The sequence below is a fragment of the Felis catus genome, chromosome D1 (assembly GCF_018350175.1).
Source record: "Felis catus isolate Fca126 chromosome D1, F.catus_Fca126_mat1.0, whole genome shotgun sequence".
NCBI lineage: Eukaryota > Metazoa > Chordata > Mammalia > Carnivora > Felidae > Felis > Felis catus.
The window spans coordinates 54,939,782-54,962,145 of record NC_058377.1 but is presented as its reverse complement, the minus strand read 5'-3'; the positions used below and the strand labels follow the sequence as shown (position 1 = coordinate 54,962,145).

General features: G+C 38.9%; 1 protein-coding gene across 4 annotated transcripts in view; it reads right to left on the bottom strand.

Annotated features, from left to right (window-relative positions):
* Positions 1 to 22,364, bottom strand: part of PAK1 (p21 (RAC1) activated kinase 1) — a 157,844-nt gene that overhangs the window by 18,125 nt on the left and 117,355 nt on the right. For all 4 annotated transcript variants that reach the window (XM_023239404.2, XM_045038688.1, XM_003992702.6 and 1 more), the window contains exons 6-9: positions 12,984 to 13,100; positions 11,171 to 11,345; positions 8,803 to 8,866; positions 4,910 to 4,958 (exon numbers count right to left, since the gene is read on the bottom strand). In XM_023239404.2, the coding sequence (XP_023095172.1) occupies positions 4,910 to 4,958; positions 8,803 to 8,866; positions 11,171 to 11,345; positions 12,984 to 13,100 (405 nt within the window). The remainder of the gene's footprint in view (positions 1 to 4,909; positions 4,959 to 8,802; positions 8,867 to 11,170; positions 11,346 to 12,983; positions 13,101 to 22,364) is intronic.

The following is a 22,364-nucleotide window of genomic DNA, read 5'->3' as shown; positions in this document are numbered from 1 at the left end:
AACAAGAATCCCAAGCAGGCTCCATGCTGCCAGCATACAGCCCAACACGGGACTTGACCTCATGAACTGTGAGATCATGAACTGTCAGATCATGACCTAAGCTGAAATCAAGAGTCTAACGCTTAACTGATTGAGCCATCCAGGTGCCCAAGAAATTGAAATTTTTTAGGTCCCACCCAGACAGAATCAGAAATTCTGTTTTAATAAACGCTCCAGCTGATTCTGATGTGCACCAAAGATTGAGGATCAAACCTTCTATTAATAAAATATTCATATGAGAAAAATATTTTTTTTAAATCACAATATAAAAGAGGTATGCCATAACAAAAGTCCATACGAAGTGTTACAGAAACACAAAATAGAGCAAGACCTCCTTCAATATGGCAATGTTGAGACGCTTCATAAAGGGGGGGATGACTTTTTGAACTTGGTGTGGAAAGATAAATCAGAGTTGATCACATTAAGAGAGAAGAGAAAAAGGGGATGAGATCCCTAATATTTATATATCAAAAAGAATTTAATAGGTTTTTTTGTCTGTGGAAATGAATTTCCACATAACACAAATATAAGGTATAAGTTAGCTTCCAAGACACTTTTGCGTCCATTTCTTCTATGTATCAAGTATTAGGTAAGGTATTCTCAGGTTTATTTCATTTAACCCTCGGAGACACGCTATGAGTTAAGCATTGATATTGATTCCTTTTGACAGATATGGAAATCATGATTCAGACAGGATATGTTATTTGTATACACAGTGATTCAGTAGCAAAGTTAGGAGTAGAACCCTCAAAAGTGATGCCAATTTATCCTGTACACAAGGCCAAATTAATCTTCCCCATAGTGCACATTTGATAACACCCTGCTCTGCTCAAATACATAAATGGTTTCTGTTTGCCTAGATGCTCCTCAGCCCAACATTCAAAGTTCTCATGATCTGACCCCTATCTTACTTCCCACTGTATTCCTTCACATACTCTGTGATCTGATCTTCTCTCCATTTGGAGTACGTTGCATCCTTTCCACATGTTCAAAAGCTATTTATACTTTGTGTCAGGCCAAAAGAAACCTCATTCTCCAAACCAGATAGGCTTTTTTCTCTTCTTTAAAGCCTCATAAGATCATATTTATAGCTCTCTTAGGGAACTTACCACATAGTGCCTTTATGATGATTAGTTAGGGTGTGTATCTCTAGAAGCTTGAGAGCTCATTTGAAAACTCAGAATCCCTGGTGCCAAGCACAGGACCTGACACACAGTGGTTGCTCAACAAATGTTTGTGGAAATGAAGAGAGAAAGAGAGAATTCAGTGGGTTGATAAGAACTTTGTTTTTAGACTATAAATAGCATCAGCAATAGACTATTCCACAGAGCTTAAATTATTTGCTAAATGTTTACTCCCTAGAGATATTTTCTTTTCCTGCTTAACAGACAAGAACATGGACAACCTAACAGAACAACTAAATGAGTCTTTCCAGAAGAAGCAAGAGCTGTAAAAAATGAATAATCCACATTTTTATGGGAAAAAAAACATAACTCTCATATTTCTTTAAGTAAAGTATAGGCAATCTTCTGCAGAGATTCAGTTCATCAATAAGAACAGAAATGATTCTTTTAAACACTTGACTACTTCCATTCCTCACCGCAAGCAAGAAAAATTTGCTTCGGAGTGGGGTCTCCTATGAGGTTAGGCTTCTGGTCTGGCTGTAGCTCTCCATAATGTTTGATTATTAGCTTTTTCTAATATCTGAAGAGCAACATATTGATCTAAAGATGTATTAAGTATAGTGACCTTTATAATATATATTAAAATCTGGGGCCAAAGGAATACCTTTGGGGTTCCTCTGGCCATCCTAAAGAATGGGACGGTGCTTACAAACCTCAAAGAGGTGGCTGCTGGAAGCAGCAAGGGAGATGACTGGCAAGTAGAGAATAACACAGAGGCAGTAGCAGGATACCAGGAATCCTTTTCAAACGCTACTGACTAATTATGTGCTAGGCTAAATGCCCTTCTCACAATCCGTCCCTCTTAGGACAGCACATAGCATTTCTATAAAAGAAAAAGAATTGGGCTTGCGCTCTGAGAACCTGAGCTCTGGGGACCTAAGCTCTGAGGCTGTCATTTACTGACCTTGACCAATCACAAGCTCTCTGTGCCTTGGTCTCTCCATCAGTACATTGAGGATAATAATCCCACCCTTGGTTCCCTTTTTTGCAGGATTGTTTTGAGGACTAAATAGGAGATAGTGGCCAATGCATTACTCAAATACAAGTAAAAATTTTTAATAATAAAGGAAGAGAACAATAAAAACCATGAATTGTAGTAATGACCGTATTTGAGGAATATCTAACCCAGAGCAGCAAGAATGACCACATCAACAGGAACGACAGCAAAAACCAACCACCGGCAACACTGTTTATTCAAGGCTTACTGCGTGCCAGGTACTAGGTTAGGTGCTCTAGGTGCCAGGTACTAGGTTAGGTGCTCTAGTTACATTATCTCAGTAAAAAGTAACAACAACCCTCCAAGTAAAAATCATTATCTGTATTTTCAAGTAAAGAAATTGAGACTAAGACTTTTAAGAAATTGACCAAGGTCATAATCAATGCCCTCAGGTCCATATGACTCCAAAGTCTCTTCCAATCTATTCCTTCTATAAAACACATTCCCTCTAAAAATGAGTTTGAAAAATAATTGTTGAATCTGTAACTGGGAGACTTCCTGGCATTAACATGCTAATCTTCCTATATGTGACATACAACAGTTCTGTTCTTCCCAGGTGGATAACCCCCAATAAGCACTCACTCACAAAGACTGAGAGCATCTTGCCAGCTCCACTAACGATTTATGCTCCCTGGGGCAGGAAATGAGGCCTTCCTGACCACACTACATTAGCCACCCTAATGGACTTGCTTCCATTCATAGTTTTGTAACCACAAGGCAGGCATACAGTGAAGTCAAGTTTCTATTTCCTGTGGCCAGCTTCTCACACATGCAGGCTCCAGGCCTTTCCAGGAACTGCCAATCACCAGCCTGTCTCCCATCAAGGGCTGTAGGGCCCCAGAGCCCAGAAACAGGACAAGGAGCCCTAGTACCTAACCTTAGCTCTGTTGTGGCCTTGCAGCTTGGAGAACAGAGGTCTAGGTTTTAGAATCAAGATTCTAACCCAGTCCTTTCTAACTGCTGGCAGCACAAACTTGCAAAAGTTAGCTAAACTCTCTGAGCCTCAAAATCTTAATCAGTAAAAGGAAATAATATTACCTACCCCACAGGGTTCTTTTTAGGATTGGTATAATCACCTCTTTTCTACCTCTGCCTCTAATTCACCATGTTTAAAACTGGCACAGTAATACCTTCCTTACTCACCATTACTTTAATGCAGGTTCCTGTCCTCCGATCTATTCTCCACACTACAAGACTTTTATATGTGCCCAATGGCAAGTGTGGTCTCTAACACTTATATATGATTTTAATGTCTGCGTGCCTGCACAGGATTCAATATTTCACACAGTTCTTAGCACAAAGTGTGGCATAAGGCAAATCTTCAGCAATTGCTTTGTGGAACAAATAGAAAATAATAAATATGGAATTTTTTACTGAATGTAATAAATATGTAACTTTAATTCTTCAAGTTTATGATGCATTTTCACGTACATTGCTTTACTGAATTCTTCCAACACTTTTGGTAGGTATGTATACGTTATCATGCACATTTCATAAATAAAATTCAGACTCACAGAAGTCACATGACGTACCTAAAATCATTTAAGTGCTAACAACAGTAAGCATCTAGGTTATTGAATTCATCTCAAAGAACAATGACTAAATCCTTAAATAATTATTTTGTTTTTTAAGTTGACCTACCGTCAACGGAGCCTCAATATTTGGTTTTGATGCTTGTAAAAGACTCACAAGAGCAAGGTGAAATATGTGCTATTCCTATTGACCATGACTGCTCCAGTATACCAGGGGTTTCAACCACCAAACATCCACAAGCAGGTCTTAGTAGCTTCCCTCCCAGGAGCCGTACTCTATCACGGGAGCAAGAGGTCTCTCTCACAATCTCTGAGTCCCAGGACTGTGCAAACTAAGAACTTCCACGAGCAGCTCCCATCCCCAGCCCACCTGCCAACATTCCTACTCTACAATCAAAGAACAGAATGCAAGGAAAACTCAAGTACTCTATATTCCCTTCACGGCTTCCTTCTGCTGAAGATGTAGGGTCAGCAGGCCTTAGCAATAAAGTCAGAGTTCTGCCAGCTTAATGAAATGAGAAAGACAAAGAGGTGCCTCCAAATGAGGACCTCAACGTCTGCTGGAATTCTGGGCGCAGACTAACGAAAGGATCACTACATCAGGAGTCAAGAGATGTGTGTTTAAATCTCTTCTACGTCAGATTTCTCTACCAAACACCAAACTTGTATAAACAATCATCCACCACTAGGCAGTGCCACAAGAAGATCTCTCAGACAATATCCAACTTCTTCAAACCTATACCTCCACCTTCTTACTTTCTACTTAACTAGGATCACTCACTTGTGAGTCATCCTCACATTCATCAATCCCCAGATTCTGGCAAATCTACCTGTGTACCCCTCAAATCCAGCCACTTCCTCCCATTCATACTATGCTACTGCCTCAGTCCAAACCATCACCTCTCACCTAAAATTATGCAATAACCACCTGACTCACATGCTCCAAGCTTAACTCCTCCAATCTGTTCTCCATGCTGTAGCCACAGAGACTTTTTCCAAAATCTGTAAGTCTCATTATGTTACTCCTCTGTTTAGTTCTAGTCTTCTATAGTGAGAAACTAGAAGTGTCCCTATTGAGCTAAGAAGAACTAAAAATTAACCAAACATAAAAAGAAACAGTAGAACTGAAGGAGCAAGAGTCGGTGGTTAATACTCACCTCCTGTCCTGTGGCCACATCCATTGCAGTGTACACAGTGCCTGAAGCACTACGTGACAGGTGAGAGAGAGAGAAAAAAACAACACAGGTATTAAATGAAGTGACATTTGTCAAATGTAGATCTACAGACGACCTGGCAATGCAAGTGTTAATAATAATAGCAGCAAAAATAACCCTCCCCAATCCCCCCTCCCCCTACTCTATTCTCATATGTGAGAGGCAGTACATGGCAGAAAGAGAACACAGGCTCCAGGGGCCAAAAGACTTAGGTACCAAAATGAATCGTCTACCTAGTATCTACAAGCTATATGATCTTGAACAAGTGATTTAATTTCTCTGAGCTTCACTTTTCTCGTTGGCGAAGTGAAGATAAGAGACTTAAGAGACTATAAGAGAATTTAAATCAATTAGTTCATAAAGCAATTAGCCAAGTGACTAGAATATAACAGGTCTTGATTATATACTAGTTTCCTGTTCTTGCTCTTCCTCCTTTCTTCTCCATCACCGTTGGCAGGGTCCTTTAACCCCTTGCGGCCTCAAACTCTTCATTTGTAAACCTTAGTAAGGTCAGATCTATGGTTTTCAACCAGGGGTGAGTGAGGGGAAAGGGGTCCAAGGGAAATGTTCAGAATGAGGTGGAGGGAGGGGGCGGGGAGGGTTGACCTGCTTATATTTTTAGCAAAAGAAATACGGACTTCTGGGGTAATAGTAATGTTCTATTTCTTAATGTAGGTACTGGTTACATGGGTGTGTTCATTTTATAAAATTCATTGAGTTGTACACTTATCTGTGTTATATTCAATTATAATTTACATTAAAAAACTGTAAGTACTAAAAAATAGAAAATTAATCTCATGGTGCTTTAATCCTATGAACCTTTAGAACAGTGATTTTTTAATCACTTATCCTTTCAAGAGGATATGTGAATTTTATTTTGCAGTTTATATTGTAAAATAGGTTTTTATTTTTCATTTTTTCAAACATAAAATATTAAATATGGTTTTTCAAACACATATGTTGCCTGAAAATCCGATATAATTCTTACCCCATCCCCAAGGTAAAAATAACCTCATATACACACATATGTACATGTATAATACACAAACATATACACACACACACACACACACAGACACAGACACACACACACTCACACATACAAACAGAGAAAGAGAGTGGGAAGAAGAAAGGCAGAGACAAACTATGAATAATGCTAGGAAAGGAATCATGTCCGTTCTAAATAACTAAAAACTTAATTTTATGCCTATAACCATGAACCCTGTATATCTGTAGGTGAGTGATATGCAACAACATTTATAACTGTACATGCTGTATGTCAGATACATATGTGCAATGTGAAGAAATCTTAAAGTCTATATATTACCAAATGCATTCCAGGCAAGCCCTGAGATTATGCTACCCAGGGAAATCAGGTCCGTTTAGGGAGAAAAGTCACTTGTAGGCCTTGCAGCTCAAAATTATGGTCACCAGCTTCCACACCACCACTCTTTAGTTAGAAGTATACTTATATGCCAGGAAATTGCGATCATAAGATACGGGCTATAAGAAGTGGATTATTTGTATTGGCAGTTACCTTCCCATTGCGTGATCATTCTATCTCTAGTCATTTTCTGTCATTAAGCCGGTGTCTATTTTCCTATACTCATCTTCTTCCATCCTACCATAAGCATCATTCTTAAAGGGCAAATATGCCCAGGCCCCAAGGGACTGGACATTTTGGGACTATGTCTCCATGATTACAGAGATTTAGATGTCAGGCCCACTAGTTAATACTTGATTATTTGTACCTTAAAAAAAGACATATGAATTCCAGGTCAAAAAAAATTCTTCAGGTCTTAAGGGATAAAAAGCAAACAAAAATTATAACTATCAATTCATCATATTTGTGTAGCATTTATTTTTTACTATTTTTTTAAGTAGGCTCCATGCCCAACATGGGGCTTGAACTCATGACCCTCAGATCAAGAGTTGCATGTTCTACCAACTGAGCCAGCCAGGTGCCCTGTGGCATTTTAAAATCATGGAATGTGTAGGAGCTTAATACGTTTTTCATTCCTCCCTTAGCACACTAACAGACCTGTCAAAAAAGCAAGGAAAAAAAATTTTTCAGATGTTGCCTATTTATGCCTATATATGTTACATTTCTGATGTTCATTTCTGAATTAAAAAAAAAAAAAGTCAGAGGGGCACCTGGGTGGCTCAGTTGTTTAAGTATCAACTTCGACTCAAGTCATGATCTCGCAGTTTGTGAATTTGAGCCCCATGTTGGTCTCTGTGCTGACAGCTCAGAGTCTGGAGCTTGCTTCAGCATCTGTGTCTCCCTCTCTCCCTGCCCCTCCCCTGCTTGCACTGTGACTCTCTATCTCTCTCAAAAACAAATAAACGTTTAAAAAAATTTAAAAAAAAAAAAAAGAAAGAAAAGTCAGAAGTTCTGGAAGTGAAAGGCTCTGAGTCCACAAGCCCTCTCTTAAATTTACAGATGAAGAAATTGAAGTCCAGAGATGCAACCTGACTTGCCCACACTTGTCCATGCACCTTTCTTCTACATTCTTAATATTGTAATGTAGTTAGCTAAAGGAAATGCCATCCCAGGTTATTTTGAGACAAGCAATATGATTTCTCTTCAAGGTGTTAACTACCTTATATCAGTTCAGACTCGCAAAAGCATGTCTGGTAGGAAAAGCACTGGACCAGGAAAAAAATAAGATCCACTCATGTCCAGGGTTATTTTGAGGATTAAATTAAACAACAGATGCAAATAACAGATGTAAGCTGTAGAATGATGTACAAACACATCATTATATAATGCAATACTTTATTTTCAGAAGTTCTTGGATTCATAAGAAAGAAAACTAAAACAGAAAACTTCAAAGACTTCATTAGCAACAATGCTTTCATTCAATTAACTGAGAGCTTTCTGTAAGTCAGGTGCTTTTTTTTCCCAGTTTCTCTTTAATTTTAGCTATTTGGGTAGGTCTATAGAAATCTCATTATTTTGCTTTTTTATACAGAGATATGACTTGACTAAAGTAAACTGCACAAATTTTCAGTGTGCAACTTGATGATTTTTCAGTATGTACACACCCATGTGTTCACCATTAAGATCACCCCAAAGGTTCCTTATGCCCCTTCCCAATTCACATGCCCTTCCCAGACACAACCATTTTTCTGACTTCTATTAGCATAAATGAGTTTTGCCTTCTCTTGAACTTCACATAAACACACATCATATAGTGTCTGCTCTTTTATATGTGGCTTCTTTTGCTCAAAATAATGGCCAAACACTTTTAAGACTTATCATAAACATGAGGTCTTTGAAGACAGAGTTTGTATCAGATTCATAGCTGTATTCATAGTGCCTAGCACATAAACAGGAACTCAGTTAAGAATTGCTGACTTCAGTACACTGAGGGCAGCATGCAAGATTCACAGAAGAAATCAGAGAGCAGGAGACATGAATCCTGGCATCCACCTAGAAAAGCAGGTCCCATTACACTAGCAGAAGGGTCTGTAGTTCAGAGTCTTCCATTTCACATTAGTGCTGGTAGGTCTCAGCGCCAGGTCAACAGGGTTAATCTGAAAAAGCAGAGCTGTAATTTGGGAAGCAGGTTTTGTGCTAAGAAAATAAATGGCTTTTGCACTCTCACTGAAGGGTTATTTTTAGCAACATGGTCAGCTAAATGGCACATCTCTCATACTAAGCATAATTCTGCCAAACCTGAAGTCAGCCTAACATAACACTTCCAGATGGGTGAGGGATGAGGTAGAGAAAGAACAAGGTTTATGAGAGGCAAAACAAAAGCAAAATCATATATACCAGCATACACAATTTTTAAGTCATTTCTCTAGGGAAAGAAAATGCCCCTACTAACCCTTGTCCAATCTTCTCAAACCGTGTATATTTCTTCTTAGGATCGCCCACACTCACTATGCTCCCTTTGAAAGAAACAGAGACCATGAATCATTTTTTCCCAGATCAAGATACAAAGCAGGGCCCATGTTCCCCCAAACCCTGGAGCTGGCAAGGATTAAAAAACTATCTCCAACACCCAAAACCATACTCAGTACATCCTCAGCTCTTGCCCGTAAGTTCCAACCAAAAATTTCATCTCCTTACGGCTTTTATTCATCGTATTCTATTCCATTTCTAAACTCCTAAAGGCCACCATTCATTTTTAAATTCATTCATTCAATAAACATTTACTCATTTAATATGCTCACTTACTATGTACCAAGCCCTATGTTGAATACTAGGAATAAAGGGATAGATGAGACATAGTTAAAACAGTCCCTGCTCTCAAGAAGTTCACTCTCATGGAAGAAATAGAAAAGTAAGCATAAAGTTCCATGAAAATCCAATTGTTGTAATACAGAAAGAGGCATAAAATACAGACTGGAAAGTCTTCAGAAAGGAAGTGATATCTGATTTTTACAGGGTAAGTAGGAGTTAGCCAGGGAGAGGAAAGTCAAGAAGGGGTTACAGAAGGAAGTATATCAAGTGCAAAGACACAAAGGTATGAGAGAGGTTGGCCCACAGAAGGGAAGATACTTCTTCCCAAGGTCACACAGCAAATTGGTGGCCAGAACTAAGATTAGGAGTTTGGTTTTTGGTCTCCCAGTCCAGTGTGCTCTCCCCAACACCAATTACTAATATTTGATACTTTTCACATATATTATCTCATTTGATTTACAAATAAGACAGTTATTAACATCCTAATCTAAAAGATGAGAAAAGGGAAGCCTAGAGAACAATAGGAAATTGCCCAAGACCCCAAGTCAGTGGCAAAGCTGGGGCTTCAACCCAAATGCCTTTAACTCCCAGGCTAGTCTGCTGTTCCTAATTCTATGTTCTAAGTATTACTGCTTTAAAACAAATCTGGTTCAGAGAAAAACACTACATATAGGAGTAAACAGATGGCTAGATAAGTGGCTTTTCCTACTTCATTTCATAAGGGCTCTGGGCAAGGGCAACTATTAAAAGAGTGACATTTTTTAAAAAGTCAAATAAGAATTATCAGGAAGCAATTGAAAGTGGCTAAGCTAAAGAACCAGAAACCTAGGCTTTAAAAAGCAATGCTAGTTTGCAGATTTGGCCAAATAAGTCACATCAAATCCCCTTTAGAAGTAAATAGGTACAGGGGTGCCAGGGTGGCTCAGTCAGTTAGGTGTCTGATCTCAGCTCAGGTCATGATCTCATGGCTCATGGGTTCAAGCCATACATCGGGCTCTGTGCTGACAGCTCAGAGCCTGGAGCCTGCTTCACATTCTGTGTCTCCCTCTCTCTCTGCCCCTCCCCTGCTCTCACTCTGTCTCTCTCTCTCTCAAAACTAAATAAACATTAAAAAAATTTTTTTAGTAAAAAAGAACTAAATAGGTACAAAGAATAAATTGAAGTCCTCATGAAATGATTTTTCCAAGCCCAACACTAACCTAGTCCTTCCTTCAGGCAGAAATTCTCTTACAGTTTACTGAAACACAGCAACAAGCTATTCTAACACACCCTCATTTCTTGCCACTAAAGAAAGTGAAATAGAAGTTACCACCTGAGACCAAGAGGCAGCATGCTTTCATTACAGAAGCACAAGGGCTCTAACCTCAGCCCTGTTACTTTCTGGCTGTGTGATCTTTGGGCAGGGTATTTAGCATAACCAGAGCCTCAAATACCTTAACTGCAAAAAATGAAGATTATAATGTCTATCTTCATAAGGAATAAATTAACAACAACAAAAAAAATCAAGGAAATACCTTGCTTGTCATTTGGTACATAGCACAGGCTCACAAAATGTTAGTTTCCCTTCACTCTTTTCCTACAACCAAGATGGCAGATCCGTCTTCTCCTTGGTCAATGGCAAGCATCAATAATCACAGGAATCTTTCTGACCAGGTATAAGGCCTCAGTCTTTCTCAACACAACATTCCAGACTATTCACTAGATAAAAGCTATTTTTCATCTCCATAACCCATGCCTAAGGTTGAGAGATACCTAGCCCTTGAAGTGAGCAATCCACACTCTCATCACATTTCCATTCTAACGTGATATCCTATCAGGGCTGCTGAGACAGAGGAGGTGGCTGCAGGGGCAAGGTGAGAAGCAAACCTTACGTGGCTAAGAAATCAAGCATAGCCAGCCAGCCACATAGACCAAGCCTAGGACCAGGATCCTTTTAGCAATGGTTTTCCATCTTTGTGCTCATCCAGTCACAGACAAAAGGCAAGTCGAGAAGGCTACAAAGTGCTTACGTAATTTCTCCAAGATCTCCTCATCAGACATTTTAGGCTTCTTCTTCTGCTTCTCAGTATTCCGGGTCAGAGCATCTGGTGGAATGGTATTATTCTCAGTAGGTGAAATGGGAGATGTAGCCACATCCCGAGTTGGAGTAACAGGAAGCGGTTCAATCACAGACCGTGTGTATACCTGCATTGTTGGTGCAAGAATTTGGCAAGGCCAGTCTTTGTTAGCACAGGTGATGCTCAGGAGCCTCTTACACATGTGTGTTAGAACATCCACAGAAGAACAAATCCCAATAAACTCATCCCTTCTCCTAGGTCAAAATCTATGCTCCTCTTCTTCTGTGCCCCAGGCCCATCCTCTGTGGGTGGAATGGCCTTCCTTGTTCTCACATACACAACATAAATTAGGAATTGACAGTGTCCTTTTAGAAAGGAATACTATGAATTGGGGTGCCTGGGTGGCTCAGTTGGTTAAGCAACCAGCTTCAGCTCGGGTCATGATATCACAGTTCATGAGTCGAGCCCTGCATCAGGCTCTGTGCTGATAGCTCGGAGCCTGAAGCCTGCTTCAGAAGATTCTGTGTCTCCCTCTTTCTCTGCCCCTCCCCCGCTTACACTGTCTGTCTCTTTCTCTTTCATAAAATGAATATTTAAAAAAATTTAAAAAAAAGAAGGGAATGCTATGAAGATCAAATTTACCAATTCATTTGTTCATTAGATATTTACTTCCTTTCTGTTATCTGCCAAGAACTATGTTAAGCACTATTCATACATATATATTTCCTCTGTTTTTGAGAAGTTCTTGGTTTAGTGGGAAAATTTTTTTTTAAATAAACATGCTTGCAAACTGAAAAAAGGCCGTATCAAGGTGAGCTATCTTGACAACTCTCCAATTGTGAAGCTCATTGTGACCTACAGAAAGGGTGATTCCACAGATTCTGTTTAAAAGTTCTCATCCTAAAAGTTCATCTAAACCCCTTAAATTTCCATCACAGCATCTCCTATAGTCAGTCAATCAACTTATGGTTGAACAGCTCCCTGAATCCTCTACTCAAAAGGCAGCCTTTTTTTTTTTTTTGTATTAGCACAGAGTGTAAGCCCTAGATCATTCTTTCATTGTAAAGCTCTTGTCATATTAAAATTCCAAACAAAGAATCAACTAATAGAGTATCATCTGATGATAGGTTAGTGTGCACTGATGCTAAATCAAGTAAAAGGCATGGGGACCAGATTGTGCAAAGAGAGGGCAGAGGGACTGTGGCTATTTTGAAATGCAAGAACCTCAAAGGAAGTTAAATAAAAATCACTGCCAATATCCAGCATCAAAATGCACTCCTGATGTCCAGCATATTAATAGCACTAACATATTTATAAATTCCTTTGGGCCTTTCAGTATCATCAATGATGTTCTAAGAGGTAGAATGCTACACATTTAACAGGGAAGAAAAGATCTGCAGCAGGCTGCTTTGTTGCTTCCCAGGAGACTAGAATAATTTATGTAAGTCCTGCACTAAGTAACATTAATTCTATACATCTTCCTGTCTGTGAGGAACAGGCTAAGCAAACTAGAGTTAGGTTGGTATAAACACCAATTATCTGGGATACTTCAGGACTACCTGCAAACCAGTGATAAATAAAAACACTATCTCATATCTTTAATCATACAGAAAGTACTTTTCAGTCAAGGTGGTTCTGTGATTTCACCAGCTGCAAAAATCCAAGGACCCTTACCACAGCATTAAACCTCTAGGCCTCTAGGCCTCATAACTCCCCCTGTAAGCTCTGTCAAATCCCAAAGCTGTCCACATCTCCAAAGACTCACAGATTTTGTGTGCTCTGGGCGTGGAGCAATCACTGGAGGAGGGGTAGCATCATCATCATCATCTTCATCTTCGGAAACTGGTGGCACTGCAGGAGTCTCAGACACCGTCTTCACATTCTATACAGCAGAGAAAAGCCGGTTTCATCAGGTCCAGCTGACATGAGACTTAAGCTACCAGAATTGCCAAACCCCAGGAGTAATCTCATTCAGACACCCCTTCTCACACCCGAATCAGACTCCAAACTCTCCACCTTTGTGTAGCCAGTCCCAGGAACTCAGTCAGCTTCTCCCTTTTCTTTGAGCTACTACTATCCACTAGTCCCTTGGAGGTTTCCTTCTCCCACCCAAAGCCTACTTGTGGATTAGGAAGCCAGCTTACAGATTCTCTACTTGCCTAACCTAGTCCAAACTCTGAACACAAGCTCATAGTTCCTTCCCTTATTCTATGAATTTGACTCTCTTCACTGAACAGGTAACAAAGTACAAAATGTGGGAAAGAGATCAAAAGTTTGAAATTTCACAAAGTTTATCATTATAATTCCTTACTCCTTTCTGTATCTGATATGGGGGACAGAGACAGGGTGAACTCCCCTCCTGCCTGCCATTTGGGGCTTCTGGAGAGAGGAAAGTCAGGAGTCAGAATGACAGGAGCTAAGTGAAGGAACTTACCTACTGGAATACTAGGCAAGAACTACTGTGTGGGAGACTGATCTTTACCACATTTGACATACTAAGGGAGGAAAACTGGCAATCTCATAGATTTGAACAGGACTGCTCGTGCAGGACATAACTTTTAATTAAAAATTGGCAGTCCTGGGTATATGTAAGCAACTAGCTTTGGTGCCAACAGGTGATGAATTGATCCTCTTGGTCTCAAGATTCATCGTTTGAAGCATGTGGAGGAAGAGGAGGGGTATAATTGGAGGGGTAACCTTAAATTACTTCCCGTTCTGAAATCCAACAGAGGTCTTTCCCTGTCAAATCACGTATTTTGATATCTTTCTGCTCTCTACTATTTCTTTTCTCTCCACTATTCCACTCGACAAAAATTTAACTAGAAACCCAAAATGGGAACAAAGTTACTCAGCAATCTCTTCATCATGACGTGGCGCTGGGGCTCCTGATATATACTGTAAACACAATTTAACATGTTTATTTGCTTCCTTTAACTCTGTAGAAAAGGGTATTTCATCATCTTTCTTAGCAACACATTCTGTTTTCCACAGGTAATGGCTTTGGGTGGTAATATTAACAACCACCAGTATCAGGGCACCTGGGTGGCTCAGTCAGCTGGCTCTTGATTTCGTCTCAGGTCATAGTCTCACAATTTTGTGAGTTTGAGCCCCGCATCAGGCTCTGCACTGACAATGCAGGAGCCTACTTGGGATTCTCCCTCTCTCCCTTTCTTTGCCCCTCCCCTGCTGGTGGTTGAACCCAATAGTGTGCTCTCTCTCTCTCAAAATAAATAAACATAAAAGAAAAAACTACCACTATCAAGAGATATAGGTTTTTAACCCAAATTTTTACTTTTTATCCCTGTGTCCTTAGGCAGAGCTGTCCCGCCCTGAGCCACAAGTTTCTTGTCTATAAAATGGGGATAATGATAGCAGCTCTCTGCCTGAGGGCCAAAGGAGGATGAAATGAAGTGATGTGGGCATAAAAACACTTTGTAAATAAATGCTAAGGAGCTAGAAGGATGTGAGGAATCAACTAAATTGTTATTATGTCTAATAACCACAAACCTCTATTTTAACAAAAGCAGTGACTTCAACTCATGTATTCATTCACTGTGTACCTGGCTCTATTTTAGGCTCTGAGGCTATATTAAAGAACAAAACAAATATAGACCCTGGTCCTATGCTTGCATTTTAGAAGAGAATACAGTCAAAATTAATTACCAAAGTGCCAGGTAGTAATAAGGTACATGTATGAGAGCAGTAATTGGTTAGGAATAGGGGAATGTTAATTTAGATAGAGTAGTCATGGAAAGGGCTCTCTAATGAGAAGTTATATAAGCAGAGGCCTGAATGAACTGAGACAGCAAGCCATGGGACTCTTTGGGAAAAGAATATTCACGGCAGGTAGAAGGAGTACAAAGATCCTGAGATGGAAACATGCTTGGTGTGTTCCAATACTTCTAGGAGGTCTACATATATTGCTGAGAAATGCTTATGACATAAAACCTGCTGAACTTTGGGTAAAAGCAGTAGGAACCTCCGATGCTCTGGCCTAGGGCTGCTTCCATCCATCCTGCCTGCCCCAGCCCCATCAGAGTGGGGGTTCTTCCAGGGCAAGGCAGGTTATAACTGCATCATCTAGGAGGGCTCACCTTCATTTGGAGCAGTGGACAATGCCCAGGCCCCGTGGTGCTGTCAGCAGAGGTAACCTCCCAGAGCTGGTAGCAAAAGAGGCCACAACTCAGATCTACTAGCCTGAGACTGCAGTCCTGGATAGGCAAACAAATTCTGGCTGGGACTGCTCACAGTCACAGCAGTCATGAGAGAGGCCCCCACCAGTCTCACATGCCTAGCTGTGTGCATATACATAAAAGAACCAAAACAGCCAAGCAGAAAGCAAAAGCTGTAACAGACCTCAAGGAGATGTCAATAATTAACAGAACTAGGATAAAAATTAGCAAGGACATAGAAAATTTGAACAATACCACCAATCAATTCAACCTAACTGACATATATAGGACATTCTACCCAAGATCTGCAGAATACACATTCTTTTTAACCACATATAGATCATTCTTCAGAATAAACCATATGCTAGGCCACAAGACACATCATAATGAATTTTAAAGGATTAAAAACACAAAACGTATTATTTGACACCTTGGAATTAAATTAGGAATCAACAACAGGAAAGACATTTCTCCAAAGAGATAACCAAATGGCAAAAAAAATACATGAAAAGATGCTCAACATCACTACCCATTGAGAAATGCAAATCAAATCAACAATGAGATACCATTTCACACCCACTAAAATGGCTATAATCAAAAGATAGAGAATAACAAATGTGAAGGCAGATATAGAGGAATTTGAACCCTCATAATTGCTGGTAGGAGTATAATATGGAACAGCCACTGTGAAATATAGTCTGGCAGTTCCTTAAAATGTTAAACATAGAGGGCACCTGGATGGCTCAGTCAGTTAAGCGTCCAACCCTTGATTTTGGCTCAGGTCATGATCTCACAGTTAGTGAGTTCGAGCCTCACAATGGGCTCTGCACTAACAGTGCAGGGCCTGCTTGGGCCTTCTCTCCCTCCCTCTCTCTCTCTGCCCCTCCCCTGCACTGTGTGTGTGTCTCTCTCTCAAAATAAATAAACTTAAAAAAAAAAAAAAAGTAAGGGTGCCTGGCTGGCTCAGTCAGTTAAACGTCTGACTCCTGATTTCGGCTTAGTTCACAATCTCACGGCTTGTGAGTTCAAGCCCCACATTGAGCTCTATACTGACAGTGTGGAGCCTGCTTGGGATACTCTCTCCCTCTCCCTCTACCCCTCCCTCACTCACATGCTCTGTCTCACTCTCTTTATCTCTCTCAAAGTAAATAAATTTTTTAAAATAATAAGTAAAAAAAATAATAAATAAATAAATAAATAATAAAATAATAAATAAATAAAAATAAATAATAAATAAAAATAATAAATAAAAATAAAAAAAATAAAAATAAATTAATAATAAATAAATAATAAATAAATAAATACATAATAATAATAAATAAATAAATAAAATGTTACCATATGTTACCATATGACCTAGCAATTCCACTCCTAGATATATATCCAAGAGAAATGAAAATATACATCCACATACAATTTATACATGAATGAGCATTATTAATAGCCAAAAAGTGGAAACAAATGCCCATCAACTGGTGAGCAGATTAAAAATGCAGTATAGCAATACAATGCAATATTATTGAGACCTGAAAAGAAATGAAGTACTGATGCAAGATTCAACAGGGATTAATTTTGCAAACTTTATGCCAAGAATCTAGACACAAGACTATATGCTATGCGCACATTTCAATAAAATGTCTAGAAGGGCAAATTTATACAGACAGAAAGAAGATCAGTGGTTTTCCAGGGCTGGGCATGGGAGTTTGAATGAACTGTAAAAGTTAACAAGGGAACTTTTCAAGGTGATGGGAATGTTCTAAAAAGTAGAGTGTGGTGATGGCTACACAAGTATAAACATTAAAAAAAAACCCATTGCATTGTACAATTAGGGTGGGTGAATTTCATGGTATATAAACACTGCCTCAATAAAGCTGCTTTTTTAAAAGTAAAAATTTTAAATTATATCTAAAGCCAGTAGATTCTCATTATATATTATAAATAATCTAGAAATGTAAGGAATTAAAAGTGAACAGTCCTCAGGAATGCCTGGTAAAGATGGCAAGTTGAACGTGGGAATCTACATCTTGAAATCTCACTAGAACTATAATAAAGAAATAGTCTTTTAAAGGCATTAAACCCAGAAGAATGAGGAGAGCAAGAGAGAAGGTAAGAGCAGCAAAAAAAAAAAAAAAAAAGGGACGCAATGACTAATGGATGAGCAGTAACTGACTCAAGGAGGCTGAATTCAAAGCTGAAAACCAATCTATTTATCTATGAAGCAGAATCCTCAAAGGCACAGGAACTGGTAACACTGTATACTTCTGAATTTGAAGATGAAGTAGAGGGGAAGGGGAGAGTACTAAAGGCAGATTCAATGAGTTATTTAAGATGTAGTTAGATCCCTAAATCTCTTCACCTACTCTACACCACTATGTGGTTGCCCTTCCCACCCCTAGCAAAAAACTGGAGGTCTAGTCTCTGGAAGGGAAAACAGAATTTCTGGATTAGGGATGTCAGGCACAGTCAAATGTTAAGACTATCAAATCAAAAACAGGGTAATTAAGAGAATATACTGAATGCTGAGACCTCTACCCCGCTTCCCTTTCTAGGCTCCTAGAACACTAGGAGTCTAACTTTTATTCTCAAAGCAGGAGATTAGAAGATCCTTCTCGGTTTCTTACCAGCCTCAGTTCTAAGATAAAATACAGGAGGTTTCAGCAAATGGTCCAGCTGGATTACTCTATAGCGATACAAACAAAAAAACTAGATAGCAATGACTGCATAACTCTAAAAATTTATTAAAGTACTTAAAATTTTTTAATTTTTAGACAGAGAAGAGTACACATGCAAGTAGAGAAGAAGCAGAGAGAGGGAGAGAAAGAATCCCAAGCAGGTTCCACTCTGTCAGCACAGAGCTTGACACGGGGCTTGATCTCATGAACCATGAGATCATGACCTGAGCCAAAATCAAGAGTAGGATGCTTAATAAACTGAGCCACCTAGGCGCCCCAAATTACTTTTAAAGGTATACATTTTACAATTATATACTTACAATTCAATGACACAAACAATGAGCTTAAAATTCTATTAAAGTCTTTAGTACCACAATTATAAATATGGGCATATATCCCCAAGGATTACCAAATATCCACAGGGTACTTCTAACTTAAGAGGAAGAAACCAAAATGAATGGGGAAAAAAGGACACTTGGAATAAACAGACTAGACAGGGAGCAAAATATATTAAAAAAAAAAAAAAAAAGCCTAGGGGTGCCTGGCTGACTCAGTTGATTAAGCATCCGACTTCAGCTCTGGTCATGATCTCACAGTTCATGAGTTTGAGCCCTGTGTCAGTCTCTGTGCTGATAGCTCAGAGCCTAGAGCTTGCTTGGGATTCTGTGTCTCCCTCTGTCTCTGTCCCTCCCCCGTTTATGCTCTGTCTCTCTCTCTCCCTCTAAAAAATAAATAAACTTAAAAAATTTTTTTATTTAAAAAGCCTATCATTCATCTCAGGGGTAAGCAAAGATACCGATTCTGGAAACAGAACGGGATACTTTAATTAAAAATAAATAAATAAATAAATAAGCTCTTCACAATTAAACATGAAAACAGAAATTTAAATTCAATAGACAGACTGAAAGATGAAGTTGGGAAAGTCTCCAAAAATAAGAATAAAAAATCAAGGCAAGGGAAATAGAGAAAATGTAAGAAAAATGGAGAATCAGTCCAGGAGGTCCAAAATCTAAATAACAGGAGTTCCAGAAAGAAGAAACAAAGAAAACAGAAGAGATCACCAATGAAATAAGCCAAGCAAATTTCCTAGAACTGAAGGCTTGAATTTCCAAGGTTGAAAGAGTCCACAAAGCCACTTGCAAAATAAATAGATGAATATAGGGATACAAATATGAAATTTGAAAGCAATGGTGATAAAGAAAATGCCACAAACTTTTCAAGTGAAAAAAAAAAAGGCCAGATACAAAAAAGCAGGAATAAAACAGCTTCAGACTTCAATAGCCAATGCTGAAAGCTAGATGACAAAAGTCCAATGTTTTTCAAATACTGATGGAAAATTATTTCCATTCTAGAACTCTAGACTCAGCCAAAGTATCAATCAAATCTGAGGGTAGAATAGAGATGCTCCATTTTGAGAGTTGGAAGACATTAAATATTTACTTCCCATTTACTTTCTCAAAGCTACTGGAAGATGAGCTCCACCAAACTGCAAAAGTAAACCAAAAATAAGGAAGACACAGCATAAAGAAAATAGCAACACCAACACAGAAATACAAAGGGACTGTCAAGACAATGGTGAAGAGAGATCCCAGAACAACTGTAAATTACAAGAATTTTAGGCCTATTTGACTTTTTTTTTTTTTTTTAACGTTTATTTATTTTTGAGACAGACAGAGACAGAGCATGAACAGGGCAGGGGCAGAGAGAGAGGGAGACACAGAATCGGAAACAGGCTCCAGGCTCTGAGCTGTCAGCACAGAGCCCGACGCGGGGCTCGAACTCACGGACCGTGAGATCATGACCTGAGCCGAAGTCGGATGCTTAACCGACCGAACCACCCAGGCGCCCCCCTATTTGACTTTTTAATCTAATACTTGGGTAAAAATTATTTTTAAGTGAATATTCTTAATCACCATCAACTCTGAAGGTAATTACTGCTACTATTCAGTGTTTAGCCTTTCAGAGATTATCTGTGGGTAGTAATTACATCTGTATCTGTGTAGGTCTTTATTTTGACCTCATGCATTCTTGAGTGCTAGTTTGATTAGGCACAGAATTCTTGGGTCTAATAACTTTTCCTCATACCTCTGAAGATACTGCTCCTTGGCCCACTATTGCTAATGAGGAACATTAGGTGTATATTCTCTTTGAAAGATTTGAAGATCTTTCTCTTCATCCTTGGGGTCTCTGCAGTTATCTGACTTGATAACTGGTACACCCTTTCATCTGAAGAGTCATGCTTTTTTTAGCTGAGGGATTTTTCTTCTATTATGCCTTTGGTTATTTTTTCTACTTTAGTGCCCCAATTCTATAATTCTTCTTGAATCTCCTTAAGTAACCCCCTTTTGTCCCTTATTCCCCTATTTTCCCAGTGTCTTTATATTTTGTATCACTAATTCACTTTTATATGTATTTTTTAATCCTCTGGATTTCTTTAATCATAGTCTTAATTTCTAAGAAATCTTTTTCATCCTCTAATCTAATAGCACTGTTTTTGTGGATGCAACATCTATAAAATCTCTGTGAATATACCATATATTTTTTTGGAAATTCTTTTAATTATCTATTTCCTCTGGGGCCAGTTTTACTTTCTGTTTCTGATCCTTCCCTTTAATGCTTTGTTTCCCTTAAGTATCTAGAGATCCTGGGCTTTCTATTCACACTTATAAGTGAAAAACTAGATTGAACAGTGTACATGAGTAGCATGAGTTTCCTCTGCAGTTGTGAGTCTGTTTTTCCACTGTCCTCTCCTCTGACTGGAAAGTCTGATACAGTCTCTACATGAGTTATGGCGTCTGTACGTGGTTGCTGGCAAGCATCACTTTAGGGTATGTTGGCATGGAAGAGCACATAAGACTGAGATTCCTCTTCTCCCAGTTATGAAAAGTATCTCCATCTTGGGATGGAGGAATTTAATGCATTTGCTTCCACTGCAGAGCTACTTTTCCTTTCCTCCTTCTTCATACTGCTGTATCTGTAGAGATCTGTAGTTAACTCAGGTTCTGCTCTGCCTCTGTCTTAGGCCCCTATACTACAGCAGGAGTTCTCTTCAAGTAGGTGTTTACTTTCTGGACAAAATTATCTGGCTTAAGCTTAGGATCAAAATTCTGCTACCTTTTGCTCACTGTAAGATGAAGACTGTCCTTTCTGTTTCAAATGCAGAATTTTCATTAATTTTTAATTTACCCTTTAAGATGATCCAGGACTCCTTCCTGCTTCTTATATGTATTCTCTCAACTACTCTTATCTTCCTAGGAGTTTTCTTTTCCACATATTTTAAGCTGTGGTTTTTTCTGCTGTCATCAATCTGATCTTTGCTTTCTATCTTCCATGACAATGGTTTATTTATGTCCCGTTTTTGTTTTGGAGCACTGTTTTGTATTCATTTTTTAAATATATCTTTTCTGAAATTAAGAAATTTGGGGTAAGGGCACCTGAGTGGCTCAGTCAGTTAAGCATCTGACTTTGGCTTAGGTCATAATCTCACAGTTATGGGTTCGAGCCCCATGTCGGGCTCTGTGCTGACAGCTCGGAGCCTGGAGCCTGCTTCGGATTCTCTCTCTCTCTCTCTCTCTCTCTCTCTCTCTGCCCCTCCTCCACTCACGCTATGTCTCTATCTCTCAAAAATAAACAAACATTAAAAAAATTATTAAAAAAAGAAATCTGTGATAGCAAGAGAGATAGATACATGAATTCATTCTAGTACTCTGATCCAATTTCCAGAGGAATCTTTCAAGGGTGTTAGTTTAGACTAAAATGCACATCCAGCTGTATCAATCTCCTATATAAAGCTCCAACACACAGTTCAAGGTTTTTGGCTTGACACGATGGATCCTTTACTTGACTTTTGTTCATGCTACCTCAGACAAAAAAGCATTTCCCTTTTTTCTGCCTGGTATCATTCATTACCTGTGTTTACCTGACAAGATATTATAAATCCCTGTTTACATGTTCTGATTCCGCACTAAATTGTGAATTTTTTTTTTTACTGAGTTGTGAAATTAAGAGCAAAGACCTTACCAGTCCTTGATGCCCCAACACCTAAAGAGCCTATCACATAATAGCTGTTCATTTTATAAATGAGAATTCATGCGCTAACATGCTATAAAATCTGAAAGCCAGACCTCAAACCATTAAGCCACAAGTAACAAAATTTCAGTGCTAGAAGGAACCTTAAAGATTTTTTTTTAATGAATAAATCATTAGGGACCGACAACTCTCTACAAACTTCCCTCCATTACCAGGCAGAATAAATCACTCTATCAAATATGAACCCCCCTCATACATTATTCATACCTCTCT